This window comes from Orcinus orca, chromosome 7 (assembly GCF_937001465.1).
Source record: "Orcinus orca chromosome 7, mOrcOrc1.1, whole genome shotgun sequence".
Lineage (NCBI taxonomy): Eukaryota > Metazoa > Chordata > Mammalia > Artiodactyla > Delphinidae > Orcinus > Orcinus orca.
In genome coordinates this window covers 54,547,029-54,563,718 of record NC_064565.1, presented here as the reverse complement: position 1 = coordinate 54,563,718, position 16,690 = coordinate 54,547,029, and the positions used below count along the sequence as shown (strand labels likewise).

General features: G+C 38.6%; 1 protein-coding gene across 1 annotated transcript in view; it reads right to left on the bottom strand.

The window, feature by feature from the left end:
- Nucleotides 1–16,690, bottom strand: part of CSRNP3 (cysteine and serine rich nuclear protein 3) — a 185,688-nt gene that overhangs the window by 12,225 nt on the left and 156,773 nt on the right. Inside the window, exons 5-6 of the mRNA XM_033412594.2 lie at nucleotides 15,575–15,834; nucleotides 745–1,041 (exon numbers count right to left, since the gene is read on the bottom strand). Of these exons, the coding sequence (XP_033268485.1) occupies nucleotides 745–1,041; nucleotides 15,575–15,834 (557 nt within the window). The remainder of the gene's footprint in view (nucleotides 1–744; nucleotides 1,042–15,574; nucleotides 15,835–16,690) is intronic.

The following is a 16,690-nucleotide window of genomic DNA, read 5'->3' as shown; positions in this document are numbered from 1 at the left end:
GTAAAAAGGCCAGAGAATAATTATTTTAGCCTTTGTGGGCCATACAGTCTCTGCGACAACTACTCAAGCTCTGCTGTAGAAGTATGAAAGCAGTTATAGGCAACATGTAAACACACACAAAAAATACATGGCTGTGCTTCAATAAAACTTTACTTACAAAAACAGGGTGGCAGGCTAGATTTGACCTGTGAGTTATCATTTCCCAACCCCTGACCTAGCCCAGCCCATTCATTTTAGAAGTGGGAAAACTGAACCCAGTAAGTTTACCTGACTTGCCAATTTCACATCGTGGCAAAAGGCAGAGCCAGGAGGAAAACTCAGTTTTCTTAAGTCCCAGTCTAGTAATTTTCCCACTAATCTACACTACCTGTAAGCAATCATCATTTTATACCCCATGGATGGATCAGAGAATACAAACTTTAAATGTCAGGGATGTCATGATCTCCCTGAATGCTTGTAAGAAGACAAAATAAGTTTGCATAATAAATGAATCCAAGAGCAAACAATTTCAACTGACAACTGCAGCTTGGATTGCCTTTCACACTATACCATATATATATAAATATTACATACACCCCTAAATGTCATTGAATTAGTATTTCTCTCTTCTTGAATCATGTGTCTTGCCTTACCCCAGAATTTTCCTCCACGTGTGGGAAACTTCATTACATGGAACACAACTGCCTCTTTAGGGGTTGGTGTATAATGTCATGCCTTCGGATTCCTTGAAATCCCAATCCTTACCTGACACTTAATGCCTGCCAGGCTGCAGGTACACGTTTCTGGATCACAGAACACCCGGCAGTCACAGCCACAGTCCTCTCGAGATAGGCGGATGGCTCGTAGCTCATGCTTTTCCTCCACATCAATCTTTTTCACCCCAGAGGCCCGCAGCAGTGCTCTCCGTTTTTTTGTTGGCAGGGGTTGGAGAAAGAAGTACTCGTCTACCTCGGTGTTGTCTAAATCGATATCATCATCAGAAATGTCATCCACTGTAAGAGTGCTAGCTTCTTCAGATTCCACGGTGCCATTCTTCGTCATCTAGAAATACAAAGCAGCAAAAAAGAGACTTAGCATGGACAGGGTCTAAAATCCCTACTTCTGCACTTGGTAAGAATGAAGCTATTATATAACATTATGTCCCCATAATCCATAAGTGTTTGTGGATAGGTGTGGGAGATTAAGAGGCATAAACTTCCAGTTACAAAATAAATGATTCATAGGGATGAAGAAAATGTTTGTGAGTCAAATCATTTCCTTTTACTTTTCTCTTTAGAGAAATTACAGGAAGGAAAATGAATGCATCAAAATGATAGGCTTTTAAATGGACACAAGACTTGTTAATTGGAACTCTTAACCTCTTAATGTTAGGAGGTATAGTTGCTGGAGCTTTCAGCCTGCGCGATGTGAAAAAGGCCAGAGGTTACAGATGCCCATCAGTGAGAGCTATTGTTAGACTCAGTTTGTGATGGGCAGATTTGATGTTGGAATAAATGTGTCCTGTTCAGAGGTGATAGCATCTTAGCGGAAGCTACTGCCACCTAAATAAGCAAACATGTCCTTGAAATAACAATCCTGTCTTTTGGGCTCCAGAGAAACTATGTACTAGGAAGTAAAGTTTTGCTGTCCTGTGCTGTTGGGATTACAAACACGGTTTCCCTACAGAATGTTCCATGAACGAGAGCTTGATGTGACGCACTTAGTCAGGTCACTGTGCTCTCAGTAAGACAAGGAGCAGAGGGCAGCGTGGCAGGCTCTTGCCAACAGGCAACCCAAACAATGAACTCCTCCCTCGAAGGAGTTCATAGGAAACTGCCCAGAGCAATACCTTCCACATAATAGCACCTGTGGACGACTGTGTCTCATACCCATAACTTTTCTGCTTCTGTGTATATTTCTTTTCTAAATTAATTTCATCCATCGGGAAACCCTGAGTCAGTATTTCACTTCTTACTGCCATATCACCACATAATATATTTACTTCATAAAAAAACATTTAGAAAGAGACATTTCCTCTGAATATAAGCAAGAGCTATATTCTGGGAAGCAGCACAGGAATAAATGAAGAAACTCAGAGATTATTCAAGGAAGTTCTAGATAGGGAAGCTATTTGGATTCTTTAACTTTTATATGTATCACTTCATGAACTTCATTAACTGCAATTATTACTATGCCTTTTGATCTTAATAACAATTCAGTTATTACACAGTTAAAATACCCTGGTGACACCAGACATCAGTTTCTTATCTTCCTAGGAAAAATCCTATATTTAGATAAGAATATTTATTACTGACCAAAAATCCCAACCTGGACAACTCTGAATGTACTGAAAAACAAACAGAAGACTGATTTTTGCCCTCAGGTAGAGGAAACAACACAGTAGCAAGTGTATATTAAAATATATTGCAAAGGGTCCCTGAAATGCATTGTCAAAAGCTACTAATTTATGTATTTTTTTAATATTTCAGAGCTTAAATCTGTGTTCCTATAAAGTTGGGCATTTCCTTTTATTGGGTTTTGTTTCTTGGTGTGATCTGTAATTTATTTCCTTCCTTGGAATTTCTTTATAAATGTATTGGTTAAGCTGTTTTCATTTTTCTGTGATGTCCACTAACAGTAACTGGTAACATCACAAAAACAACAAAAAACTTCATTTCATATCAACAGGGTTTGATTTTTTAAAAAATAATGGTTGCTGTCATATAATACATGAAATCTAAAAATCAACAAAAAGTAAGACTTCAGCAAACATTTAAAAACATGACAATTTTTAAGGCAACATGACTAACCAAATGGCATCTAAGAATGAAAAAGAAACAACTGTATCTCAAATAAACTACAGATGATGCTTATTCCAATACCGTATGATCCCACTCCTGGGTATATATCTGGAGAAAACTCTAATTCGAAAAGATACATGCACCCCAGTGTTCACAGCAGCACTATTTACAATAGCCAAGACATGGAAGCGACCTAAGTGTCATCGACAGATGAATTGATAAAGAAGATATATATAAACACACACACACACACATATATATACATACACATATATGTGATGAAATATTACTCAGCCATGAAAAAGGATGAAATAATGCCATTTGTAGCAATGTGGATAGACCTAGAGATTATCATACTAAGTGAAGTCAAAGACAAACATCATATGAAATTGCTTATATGTGGAATCTAAAACATGATACAAATGAACTTATTTACAAAAGAGAAACAGACTCACAGACAGAAAGGAAATTTATGATTACCAAAGGGGAAAGGGGAGGGGAGGGATAAATTAGGAGTTTGGGATTAAAATATACACACTACTATATACAAAATAGATAACCAACAAGGACCTACTATATAGCACAGGGAACTATACTCAATATCTTGTAATAACCTATAATGGAAAAGAATCTGAAAAAGATATATCTATATATACATATATATATATGAAGATATATATACATATTCAGTTACATATATATATGTATGTGTGTGTGTGTATATATATATATATATATAAACTGAATCACTTTGCTGTATACCTGAAACTAACACATTGTAAATCAACCATATTTCAATAAAAATTAAAAAAATACAATAAAACAATTCTTCACTCATAAAAAAACAAATATAAGAGCCCTTAGAAATAAAATCTGCATTTCTTATTCCCACACTTAAATTACAATAAACAGTTTCATTTTTAAATAAAAATTCAATTAAGAATCTAAAAGTCCTTGATACACAGCTAGCTACATACTGTTCTTACTCTTGTTCAAGAACCCACAAGGGCCCTAATTTAGATTTTCAAAAAAATCTCACATTATCATTGAAGTGATCTGGCAAGGTTTTCTCCTCATCTATCCAATATCATCTCTGCCATTTCTAGTGAAGACTGGAAATATTCTAGTTCAACCCGGTTAATTGGCTTATCTCTTTGTCCTCACGGTTTCTGGTTTGGTTACATAACCACTGACAGATACTATTCTCTGCTGTCCCCTTGGAAGTCCTTCCCCAGCCCTCTCCTCCAGGATATGCCCATTTGCCCCTTTAAAACGCAGACCAAACCTATCGAGTTTAAATGCTCCTTTAAATCAGAGTATTACATACGTTATTTTCAAATGCATTTTTCTATATTAGAGCAACGGGGCAATAAGTCAATGAGCTCTCTATTTCTGTCCATCAACTCATGTTCATCATGCTTTCAAGATCTTGTACAACAAACTCTAGGGAGTCTTCCATGATTTCCTCATCTGTTTTTGCTGACTCCTTTACCCCACTGGCCCATCTTCACAAGAATATTTATTTTGTACATTTTGTCTCTTTGACATGAGTGATACCTATAAATGTCTTCTTCCTATCTCAAAATAGAATCATTGAATTTTCAGATGTTAGTTCATCAAATACAGCCTCCTTATTTTATGCATTACTGAGGCTCAGATTAATTGTGTCCCCTCCAAGACATGCTTATAGAACCTAATTCCCTGACCCCTATTTTAGCATGCTTTTCCCTGTGTAAAACAGATAGATTCCAAGTTTTCAATGGTACCTAATGCAGTACAGGGACTGTAATGTGGAGTTAAACCTCAATGTGTCTAACAAGCTATTTTGTTTACAAAATAAATACATACAGAGTAACCAGCATATTCAAAGGAATGCTCTCTTTTGAAGTAGATTCCTTAGAAGCCAGTCTGGGATTTGGACCATTTCTATCTCAGTGTTCTTTTCCCAAAGAACACTGCCTTTCCAAGAGCTCAAACAAAGCTTGCCAAAAATGTGGTTTAAGGAGACCACCAAAGGATCCTGACCTTCAAGCCTGCTTGTGTGTGTGTGTGTGTGTGTGTGTGTGTGTGTGTGTGTGTGAGAGAGAGAGAGAGAGAGAGAGAGAGAGAAAGAGAAAAGAAGAGAGATTGGAGCTGGAGGTGAAAGAAAGGTGAGAGAATCAGACATGAGACGATAATAGTAACAGTTCTGAATCTGTGTGTCACTGCTGCAAGCACTTTACCTGCGTTTACTCATTGACCATCACAAAAATCTCATGAAGTAGATATTAGCATTCTACCCATTTAACTGATGGGGAAACTGAGGCACAGGAATGCTAAATAACTTGTCCAAGATCATAAGCAGTGAGGTGTGTACCACATCAGAATCCTAAATATTTAACTCTACAGCTTGGGTTCTTAACTGTCTTGATAATTATATAGACATACTTTTTATATATTGAATATATATTCAGTAATCTTTTGTGCTTATTTTACACTAGGCTCTAAGTGTGTTGGTGCACAAGACATGGGTCTTGAAATCAATGGATTAGAGTAAAGAGAAGAGGAATCTAGTAATTTCAATCCAATTTGTAAGGATTTCCTAGCTGAGCTTGAACACAAGGCATTGAAACCATGCAGGAGGGCCACCTTGAGGTGGGGCTGGTGATGGGGTGAGGAGGGTAGACTTTCACACCTAAGCTTGAATCTGAAGGTGGAGTAGCAGTTAGCTGAACAGGTGGAGGCAGAAGGTATTCCCCACTGAGCAACAACAGCTTCAAAGGCCTGAGATGGGACAGAGCATGCATTCATTGGTTTGCAAATTGGCCAGACTGGCTGAACTTTTGTGGCATCCCTTCCTGTCTTGATCCAGAAGCAAAAAACAAAAAAGTAAATAAACATTAGGTTTTCAGAAAGTAGCATCTCCCTTCCCCTGCCTTAGCCATTTTACAGGTGAAAAGTAATGACTTAACTCATAATTTGATTTAGTGATCCTTATCTTATTTTATATTTATCTCACATATATGTGCATTTATTTATACTGTATTGGAAGTATCTTAAGGTGTGTGTGTGTGTGTGTGTGTGTGTGTGTGTGTACTTGCTTTGTTCCAACGATGCTACTTAAGATAGGACTTAGTTCTTGAGCCACTGTGTAAACTTGTCCAGACTCACTCTACAAATGAAAGGACTATAACTTTTCTTAAACAGAATTGAAACATCTTACTTTTGCAAATCTGTCTGATATGTACTGTTACGTATGAGTAAACAGTTCCCAAAGCGCAACAGAGTAAAACCTTTGCCCATCTAAATACATTTGCGGGATGGGACACATTACACATTACTGTCAGAATCGGCGGAGTGATTCTCAGACTATCCTGAATCAAGTACCAGGTCAGGCGGGGGAGTGAGTGAGTGGGGGGGGAGGGGATTATCAACTCAGCATTCAATCTTTTGTGGGTTTTTTTGGCTATAGCATGTAGTGGATATATTCCACTGTAAATTCCTACAAGATGAACTTTTTGATGAATTAAGTGCTTGAAGAAACTAATTTAGTGCAAAATGATTATGGAGAGGGAAACACTGAAAATGTGGATGGACTATAATGCTGAAAACAAAACAAAACAAAATAAAACCCACAGAAATAAAAACACTTCCCTTCAGTGGTTAAAAGGTGTTCTTAGTAATAAAATCTCCTGGTTATTACAAAGTTCTTAACACATGTAACAATGACAGTGGAAACAAGAATGTGAAAGAATAATTCAATTCCACAAACACTGATTCCTGCCTATTATAATGATGATGATCTGTATAATGAGTGGGCCAAGCTATCATATACTGAAAACCAGGTACTGAACTCCCTCCATACTTTATATAAATTATCTCACCTGATTTGCAAACAATCTTAGGAAGTATTTTTACAGTTGAGAAAACTGGAGCTTTTGTTTTTGGTTTTGCTTTGCAACAGTGCTTTTTTCTTTTTTTAAAAATTGATCTTTATTGGAGTATAATTGCCTCACAATACCGTGTTAGTTTCTGTTGTACACCAAAGTGAATCAGCCACATGCATACATATGTCCCCATATCCCCTCCCCTTTGAGCCTCCCTCCCATTCTCCCTATCCCACACCCCTAGGCCATCGCAAAGCATGGAGCTGACCTCCCTGTGCTATGCTGCTGCTTCCCACTAGCTAACTATTTTACATTCGGTAGTGTATATATGTCGATGCTACTGTCACTTGGCCCCAGCTTCCCCCTCCCACCCCATGTCCTCAAGTCCATTCTCTATATGCCTTAGAATATGGTATTTGGAGAAAACTGGAGCCTTGAGAAGATAATTTGCCAAAGTCTAGTTACATAGATAATTAGTGATTGCACTGAGAATCAAACTCAGGTCTATTTGACTCCAAAGCTTGAGCCAGGCTCACGAGACCAGTTTGGAGTGAAAATTCTTAGAGTAACAGGAAACCTGTATGGAAGAAAAGGATATGGTTGCAGCCACGCTCTAAGAGCTGATCTCAGCACTGCAGGGCAGGAGGCAAAGAGCAGACAAGCTTCCTTATAATTAGCTCATTCAGAAATAAAAAAATATATGACTCATATACAGAGAACAGGAGCTCAAAAAAGAAGACAGGAAGCCAGCTGAAGATATGACATTCTCACCAGTTAGCATTTCCTTTGAGTTTTTATTTTGTGGGCTTGCGGAGGTGTTCTTTCTAATAGATATGCCAGCAAAAGAAGCTGGTCCAAGTGACAGCTACCACTGTTGAAATAATGTTACTTTTGATTTCCTCAGCTGACTTTTAACTCTTTTACCCTGGCCTGCGTTTAATCAGCATAGTATGCTGCCTAATTTTGTAGTAATATATTAGTGTTGGTAATTGGTTTTATGTATACCTCCCTCATTCATTCTACTGTGAATACATTGAGAACAAGGACCATATCTGTCTTGCTCATAATTCTGTCTCCAGCACTGTGTTAACTGCAACCTCATACTAATTGATGAATAAATATTTTTGAATGAATGAATGAATATCCTTAATCACTATGCTATGCTGCCAGCCGCTGTATTAGGTATCAGGGTTTACACATGTATAACAGTGCTTCCATCTAAGTAGCTTCTAGTCTGCTGGGGAGATGACCATGTAACAAATATGATACAGTGTGGTAAGTTAAATAAAATATATGAGCAAGTTATAGAAGCAGTGGGAAGGAGGAAATGATTGACAAATAAAATGGGAGGGGAGGTACAAAGACACAAAGTAGAATTATTTACTTCTTATTCTGATTCCACAGTCTCTATCAAGGAGAAAAACCTTTAAACAAGAAATGGGAAAACAGCTAGGAAGGATTTCATGTAAAAACAAGAGGTGGGAGAGAGTGAAAGAGTACTCAGCTGTTTTATGTAAGAATACCCAGGCCCAGGGTATTCATGTTTTAGAGCAATGAAAAAGCTTAAAGTTATGATTGCTCAGTCAAATATCTGTGAAGAGTCATAGGGAAAGGAATTAAAAGGTAATCAAAATGCAAGTGAATTATTATTTTAAAAAGTGCTAATTCTAGGGCTTCCCTGGTGGTGCAGTGGTTGAGAGTCTGCCTGCCAATGCAGGGGTCACGGGTTCGTGCCCCGGTGCGGGAAGATCCCACATGCCACGGAGCGGCTGGGCCCGTGAGCCATGGCTGCTGAGCCTGTGCGTCCGGAGCCTGTGCTCCGCAATGGGAGAGGCCACAACAGTGAGATGCCCGTGTATCGCAAGAAAAAAAGAAAACTAAAAAAAATAAATAAATAAAAATAAAAAGTGCTAATTCTAGATAAAATTCCAGAAAAGATGATTTAAACAGATGGTCTGTACATGTGAAAAGAGGGAACAGTGACTGTTGCCTGGGCCCACTAGGGAGAAAATGTCCATTTGTCAAATTAAAGCCCATGAAGAATCTTAACCTCTAAAACAGACAAAAGCAAGAGTGAGGCACCCAGAGCCCTGACCCCACGGAACATAATTAGAAAACCAGTGATCTAGTCTTGAGATTCTCTGACAAAATTTCTTATGTTCTGTACATGGAAGGATGGAATACAAGATGATTAATGAGGGTATGGTTGAATGCATGGATTTTTAGTTAGTTGAAACGTTGAAAATGTTTCAAAGAACAGCGATGCTCGGCTCCTTTGCACCACCAATGAGGGATGTGGCACCTACACATCCTATCGGCAGCAGTGACCCACCTGGCAAGGAATCTCCAGGGAGGTCGCTGTGGGGTGGTGACAGGAAAGTCTCCCCCTTTTCCTCTTGAGGGCCACTACTCTGAGAGGGTATCCTGAACTTGGCCCTGTCTTGTTAAATATAGTTTTTAAATAATATATTGGATGGATAACTAAAAGGCAGACTAATCACATCTTCAGATGACAAGATTAGGTTCATTAAAATAGAAAACAAAACTTTATTGATCCTTCTCTGTACACCATGTCTAGCGCTGAAGAGGATTCTTGTCCAGGAGATGTTAAAATGTTTTAATTTATGTAATGATGCAGACCTGATTTACCTGGGTTTTATGTGTTTGTTTGCTTGTTTTTTGTTTGTTGTTGTTTTACTTACCACCAGCATAATATGAACAAAAAAATTGATTAAGGTCCAGAAAGCTACTGTACCTTTAGTGTATACTGTGGATAGAGTATCCACAACTTGGGAGAATGTAATGTAACATACTGAACAAATCTCACTAGGAGTACAATGTCCAGATCAAGTACCATATTTTGAGGTGGACATAAATAAATAGCATTATATCCACAAGAAGGTAACCAAGGCCATAAAGTGTCTGAAAAACAGCAGCATTAGTGAAAAGAACTAGGGATGTTTAATCTTATAGAACAGAGACACATGGAGCCCATCCATATAGCCTATTATCAAATAGTTGTGTGTCCATCAACACTGCTTTCAAACACTTGGGAGTTTGGAGAACTGGGACAAGATTTATTCTACGTCCTTAGAGGCCAGAATTAGGGTCAAAAGGTATAATTAGATGATAGCAGTTTGATCAACAGAAAGAAGAGCTTTCTAACAATTTACAGCTACAAAATGGAATTGGCTTTCTCAAAAAGCAGTGTGCTTTTATATATAGTAGTGTATATATGTTAATCCCAACCTCCTAATTTATCCCTCCCCCCTTTTCCTCTTTGGTAACCATAATCAACTATGCTACAATAAAATTTTTTAAAAATCAGTGTGCTTTGGGTTGCCAGAGATGTATAGTAAGGGGCTGGATATACAAATCTGCATATGTATTTGATGAAAGGAATTCCTGGTTACATGCTACGAGCTGGATAGATAACCTGGTCATTAAGGTCTCTGGCAAACTGAAGTAAAACATTCATATCATTTTGACATTCAGTCAAATCTTATAGTATAATTCTTTGGCTCATTAGTTGTTAATTGCAGGTGGCAAATTGGAACCAGATTAATCATGTCCTTGAAATGTTAGGTTGTTTTGTCAGCTAGTAAATATTTCAACAACCTGAATTTACAATGAGTCTTTGGTTTACATATGGCCCCAAAAGTCACCAGAAAAGATGATAATATCAACAATAAGACATATAAATTTTTCATACATTCCTTTATCCTCCCTTCTGGTTCAGACAAACTTTGTCTCTTTTAGCAGCAGCTAATAAGCTAAATGAATCCAAGAGTGTGGCTGATAAATATTTAACAACTGGGTCTCTGAAAAAAAAAGGGAGGGGTGTTTCTAATTTGTTGTCGAATTTGTTTGTCTAATTGTGCTGTTAGTTTTGTGTTTGGCAAGTCGCACGGTGTGAATACTCCCATCGTGGGTGATTTTGAGCTACCACGGGGAAGAGATGAGACAATCCTCTTTAGTGAAGAATTTTTACAAGCTGGCTACAGCACACCGCTGCATGAACCTCATATTTTAACCAGGAGAATCAGTTCAACAGATTTCTCCTCAATGAGAAGATCAATGTTTACTGTACAGGAAGAATGTAGAGATGTGATTACATATGCTTAAGTTTTCCATTTAAATGAAAATGCCAGCAATATTTTGAAAGAACCTATTCTTAAATATATTGCATTTGCTCAGGGCTGAAGCCCAGTCTCTCAGGATGCATCACTTTGGTTAGGTGTGTCTTCTCTGTTCTTGTCAAAATAGGCTGTACATGTGACATGGCAAATGGAAATCAGAGTTTTGCATTCAGTGTTGGAGCAGGCCTCCACTGAGGGTTGCATTCTGGAAGCACTGGTGCTACGTATGCTCCTGAGTAATCTCTACAGAGGCTGACAAAGAAGTTCTGTAGGAATAAGTGGAGCTTAAGACTACCAAGATCAGCAGATTCTGACCCGTCTGATAAGAACTGTGGTATAAGGAAATAGTTAAAACCACATCCCCAAATTTTGAAACTATAGGTTAGAGATATTCGGTGTCAACCACCTCTCACAAACCTCTAATCCCTCCTATCTCCTAGGTATTTAAGAACTTTACCTGTAGGTTAGTTAAATCACAAGACTCTTAAGAGGATACAAGGGGCAGGGCTGGGGGTGAAGAGGAAGAATTATAATATTGTACAGGTAAATTTCTAAATGAATAACACACAGTCATAAATCTAAGATTTGGGGCGAAGGATATTTAGATAGAGATATTTTCAAGGTTGCTCCTTAAAGGAAGAGTCACCATCTGGTAACTTTTTTTTATGAAGAAAGACAGCAAACAACCAAGCATTAGTCAAGGGACACATGAGAAAACTGTATAACTTTGGAAAGCCTCTGGAAATGGTACAAGAGTAGAGAAAGGCTTGATCTTAGAAAGGAGAGGAAAAACAATCAATGTTGAAAAAACATTGAGAAAGGGAGTCCAGTGAAAGCTGTGAAAACTAAGGTACATTTCCTACACCAAGGTAGTAGAATCCAGTAAGATATAACCCCAGAGGCAATTCGAATGCCAAGGCTCTTTTGAAACATATAAATAGCCCCCTAATGCATTTTATAGACCCATGTGAAATGGGAATAAAGTCTAATGTAATTGTTCAACAATGTGGTGCAGATGATGAAATCTAAGTACTTAATTTGGAAAAAAGTATAGTATTAAGATGACTGCATTGATTACTGTGAAGAGTACAACATGTCTGAATGGGCTTGACAGGGAAAAAGTACTGTGCGCTGTAATTTAGAAATCTAAAGCTAGTTATTTCTTCTAGAAACATGCACTTTATTCAATAAGCTTTCTCTATTAATTTTTTCTAGGCAATGTTTGGAACACCAATGCCAACAACAAAAAAGACACACTTGAACCCCCCAAATAAAATTGGATTTGTTCTACAAATCTAATTGCATATATTATTTCTTAATATATTTAACTCATAATTTGATTAAGAGATGAATCACTAAATAAGAAGACATTTTACAATGAAGAGCTAAATTTCTATCTTATTTTGTTTCCAAAGAAACATCAAGAAACATCAAGATGCGTGTCTGTGTTCTTTTTACTAACCTTTCACTATGAAGGCCCCATGGGAGGAGGTGTTGTTGTATAAATGGGCTCACTATTTAGAACCTAGAGAGACACCCTGGAAAGACGCACAGGTAGAATGGAAAGAGAAACTTCTTACTCTTCTGGGGCTGTTGATTCTGAAGTAAGTAGGAAGGAAACTACCCAGTTCCAAGTCCAATGAGTTTCCTAGCAAGGGCTTAGGAAAAAGTTTGGTGCTGAGAGCTTTGGAAAGTGTTTTTTGTCAGATGCTGCCTTCTCTTTCCTTACTCAATGGGCAGCTCGCTGTCACCCACAGAGGGCCACCTCCAGGCAAAACCAAAGTGGCAAAGTTTGTCTTTAATAATCCTCCCTTTCCTCTTTGGACCCCTCTCTCAGCTACTGACCCTCTCTTGCTGCTCCAGCCAAAAAATGGAATCAATTTACTCACATTTCGTTGCTTATGCCAGAGGTATATTTCAAAACAAACGTCACATTAAAAGTGAAATTTCAAGTATCAGAGTGAAATTTTTGGATAGGTAATGTTTTTGGATAGCTAATGTTAGATTTGGGGTAGTTAAACCTTAGACAAGCATAGTCAATGATATTTAAAAACTCATAAAAGTTAATATACTAGAGGAATCACAATTAAAATATATGTTTTCCTTCATTAATTTCCCTCAGCTTTTTTTAGCCAGTGAGTCCACATTGCCGTGATCTTTCATTCGTTTTATGTGACATGTGTTTCCGAGTTTTTGAATACTTTCAGTATAGGGAGGCTTAGATCAGATCACCTTAGAATCCCATTATCTTTTTGCTTGATATTCATTTGGAAGGAGTGATGATGTCCTAATGCCTTTTGTTTATATCTTCACCAAAAGGGAAAGCTGCATGTTTTCGGTTATCAATGACAAACCAAGACATGACACCCACTCGGATGAATGTCTTCCCAACTTCCAAAACTAAGCACAATGACAAAAGTAAATCAATAATAGAAGCCTCTTTTTTGCTTCTTCTTTAGCTTGTTAAAAATAAAAGGGTAGAAGTAACTGAATACAAATTATAGTATCAGAATATATCATTGCCTGGTATGGAGGAAGGACCCTGCAAGTGTGTAGCTCCCCTTAATAGTCATGGAATGTACAATGTGCTTCAAAGGTCACCACAATAAATCTTCTCTCAGATAGAATTACAGTCCCCCAGCTGTTAAAAAACCACTGCACACAGTACCAAACCCCAGAAAGGGACAACTCCCTATAGGTACAGAGATTGTCTTTCCCAATGCCTATAGGGAATAATCAATTAATTTTAGAATAGTAAGGAACAGGATAACAAAACCAGTTTTCTATTGAGTGAGCCAGTTACTTAACATCTTTGTGCTTCTTCTTCTTTGGCTGTACACATGGTCTCATAATTTACCTACCAGTGGGGTTTTGTTAGGGTTAAATAATGTTTATAAAATGCCTGGCAAATAAAAATCACTTAATGAAGAGCAGCCATCACTATTGTTCTGCCAATATTTGAATCTGGAGAATGACTTCACCCTTTGGGTAGGGGGTAGAGTTGGTTTGCAGCGGGTTAGAAAGGCAGAGGGTGGATTTCAGAAGCAAATCTGAGCATTATCATTAAATTAGGCTACATGCAAAGCAATCATGGAGAACAACAGTAACAGTGTCTGGCTACCAAAAAATCTGAAGAGACTTTCATTGAAATCTGTCAAAAATACCACCAAAGAAAATATAAGGCACACTTTAGGCTAGGTTGTGTCTAGCTTCATTTAAGCAACTGCCTTCTTGTAAATTGGGAACAAAGCACATGCATACATTGCAAAATACATAAAAACAAGGTGTTTTGAAACACACATCACACCTCTGCCAACTGACTTCATACTGGAAACTAAAGGTACAGGTAACACAGATGTGCTTATGGTGCTTCTGCTATTTAACCAGTGATCCCTTATGTTTAGCACTCTGGATTTCCTAAGAAAGATTTCCTTTTTCATTAGATAATGATGGGAGAGCACTTTCTACATGTTGATAGGCTGATGGCTCAATACAAACATAAAGAGTGTCTCCGGTTGAGGAAAAGGTTTTCTGAGCTGTGTTTCTCTCCACTTAATCTCTAAGGTGGCACAACAATAGTTATCTCCACCTGGACCTCTCCCAGACATCACTTTGATAACTCAAAAGCCTCTCAAAAGCAGTATCTCCAAAAATGATCTCATTATATAACCACCATGGCACTGCCCGCCCGCACCCCCCGGCCTGAACCTGCTTCTCTTCCTGGATTCCTTGTCATATCCTTGTTATTGAGAAAAGTAATATCACCCACAACCCATTTAGTTTTGCAAGCCAGAAATTCAGGAGTCATTCTTGACAGTCCCCCTCTTTCCCTTCCTAATCCAACCCATCATCAAGGACTGTCGATTTTATTTCCTAAATTACTCCCTCTGTCCATCTCTCTTCCTCTCTCTACCATCAGTCTAATCTAACCTACCATCATCTCTCTCCTGGACCACTGTAACAGCCTCTTACCTGGTCTGACTCCATAAGCTCCCCCAACATGGCTGCCCCTGCCCCGAAACTATCCTCACATCATAGCATGAACTGAATCACATTACCCTGCCACCCCCAACCCCATGCTTAGGACTCCTGTATGACTTCTGATGGCATCAGGATGAAGAGGAAACAAATGCCTCAACCAGACTTACAAAGCCCAACCACCACCACCACCCCCCGCATTATTCTACTTTCTTCAACTCTGCTCCAGCCATGCTAGCTCTGTGTGCTCACCGTGATTCCTCCTGCCATGAGGCAGCTCCAGCTCTCCCTGCCGCCTGAACCACTCTCGCCAACACTTCCTGTCTATCTGTGCAGATTTCAGTTCAACCATCACTTCCTTGAGGAAACCTTCCTTGACCTCTGGACCACATCAATTCCCTGTTACTTACTTTCATAGCACCTTGCAACTCCCCTTCACAGCACTTCACGAAGATGTGGTTTTATTTTGTCTACATGATTAATATTTATCTTTCCTATTGATACGTAAGTCCCAGGAGAAAAGGAATCACATCTATGTTTCATACTACATAGTCCCAGCCCAAGCACAGGGTCTAGGATCTAAAGAAATATTCATAGGATGAATAAGTAAACCATGTCAGGTAAGTTTTCCACCCTGTTTTCAGGCGACCATACTGTTTTTGCTTTTAAAAAGCTTCAGCAGACAGTCTGTTGTGGAAAATGCCCAGTTTAATCTGTGGATCTAAATATGAAAATGGTTAATGCAACCAAAGTGAGGTAAGGATGGGGGTTTGGCAAAAAAAAAAAGTGAGCGTCTAAGGTTTTTTTTTACCTTTAGCTTTAAAGAATTCAGTTTTTCCTCCCTGAGGTGTTCTCTCAGCATCTCGCGGTGGAGCCTCTCCTGCTCTCTGGCAAATTCGCCCAGGGTGTACTGGCGCACGCTGTTGTGACGGCTAGACATGCCCAGGGTGCTGCCGCCTTGGCTGGGCACGCTCGTGAAGCCCTGCCTCCTGGTGAAGTAGTACACGGTGACACAACTGAAATGTACATTCTTCGTCCTCAGCCGCTTCTCCCTTTTAAGGATGGAGGAAGCTGAAAGGGAAAGAGACAGTTCAGTGAACAGCCAGGGCAGCAGTCTTCAGAAGAGGCGAAGAATTAGAAATTGCCACTCGATGATCTTCAATCTATGGTCAACCTTTTCTGGCTGGGAGACACTAAAAATGTGGTCTCTCAGAGTTGGCACCGATTTCTCTTTCCTTTCCTCTATTTTCTTCCAGCTGTGGCAGAGTAGACTTTTAAGTCCTTCTATAATGGTAGTCTAAGCAAACTTTTAGGAAAGTTGCCAGTAGTCTGTGGATCAGTGGCACAATTTAATTTCTCATTTCCCCTAACTTTTTAAGTTTTACTTTTATGGTTTTCACATGAGCCGTAGCATACTATAATCAGAAAAGACACATACTACAAACGCTTTGGCTCTTATTTTGATATGGAAGGCATCTGGCATGAAAAACATGTCTGTTTCTAAATTTTAGAAAATTCCAAAAAGCAGTAAAAATGTACACCAAAAAAGGCTCAAAGGCACCATTTAGGTATTTTTATAACCTAAATCTAACCAAGCTTTCATTTGATGAAAACTCGAATAAATAACATTACAGACAGTGGGATTTTAATCCAAGTATACATTGAGAAAATTGAAAACGTCATGAGATATATCAGAACCTTTATTACTAGTTACAGGGAAATCAAGAGGCACAGAGCACCATGGAAGGCTGAGATACACATTGTATTTGAGGGAAAAGAGAGCTACACATTATAATCCTGACCTTTTGGAGTTGGAAGACACGCTAGACATCATCTAGCCCAGTCTTTTTCTTTTGTAGTGAAGTAACCCAGTCTTACAGAATTGGAGCTATTTCTTTCATGAAGAAAGAAATGAATGAAACAGACA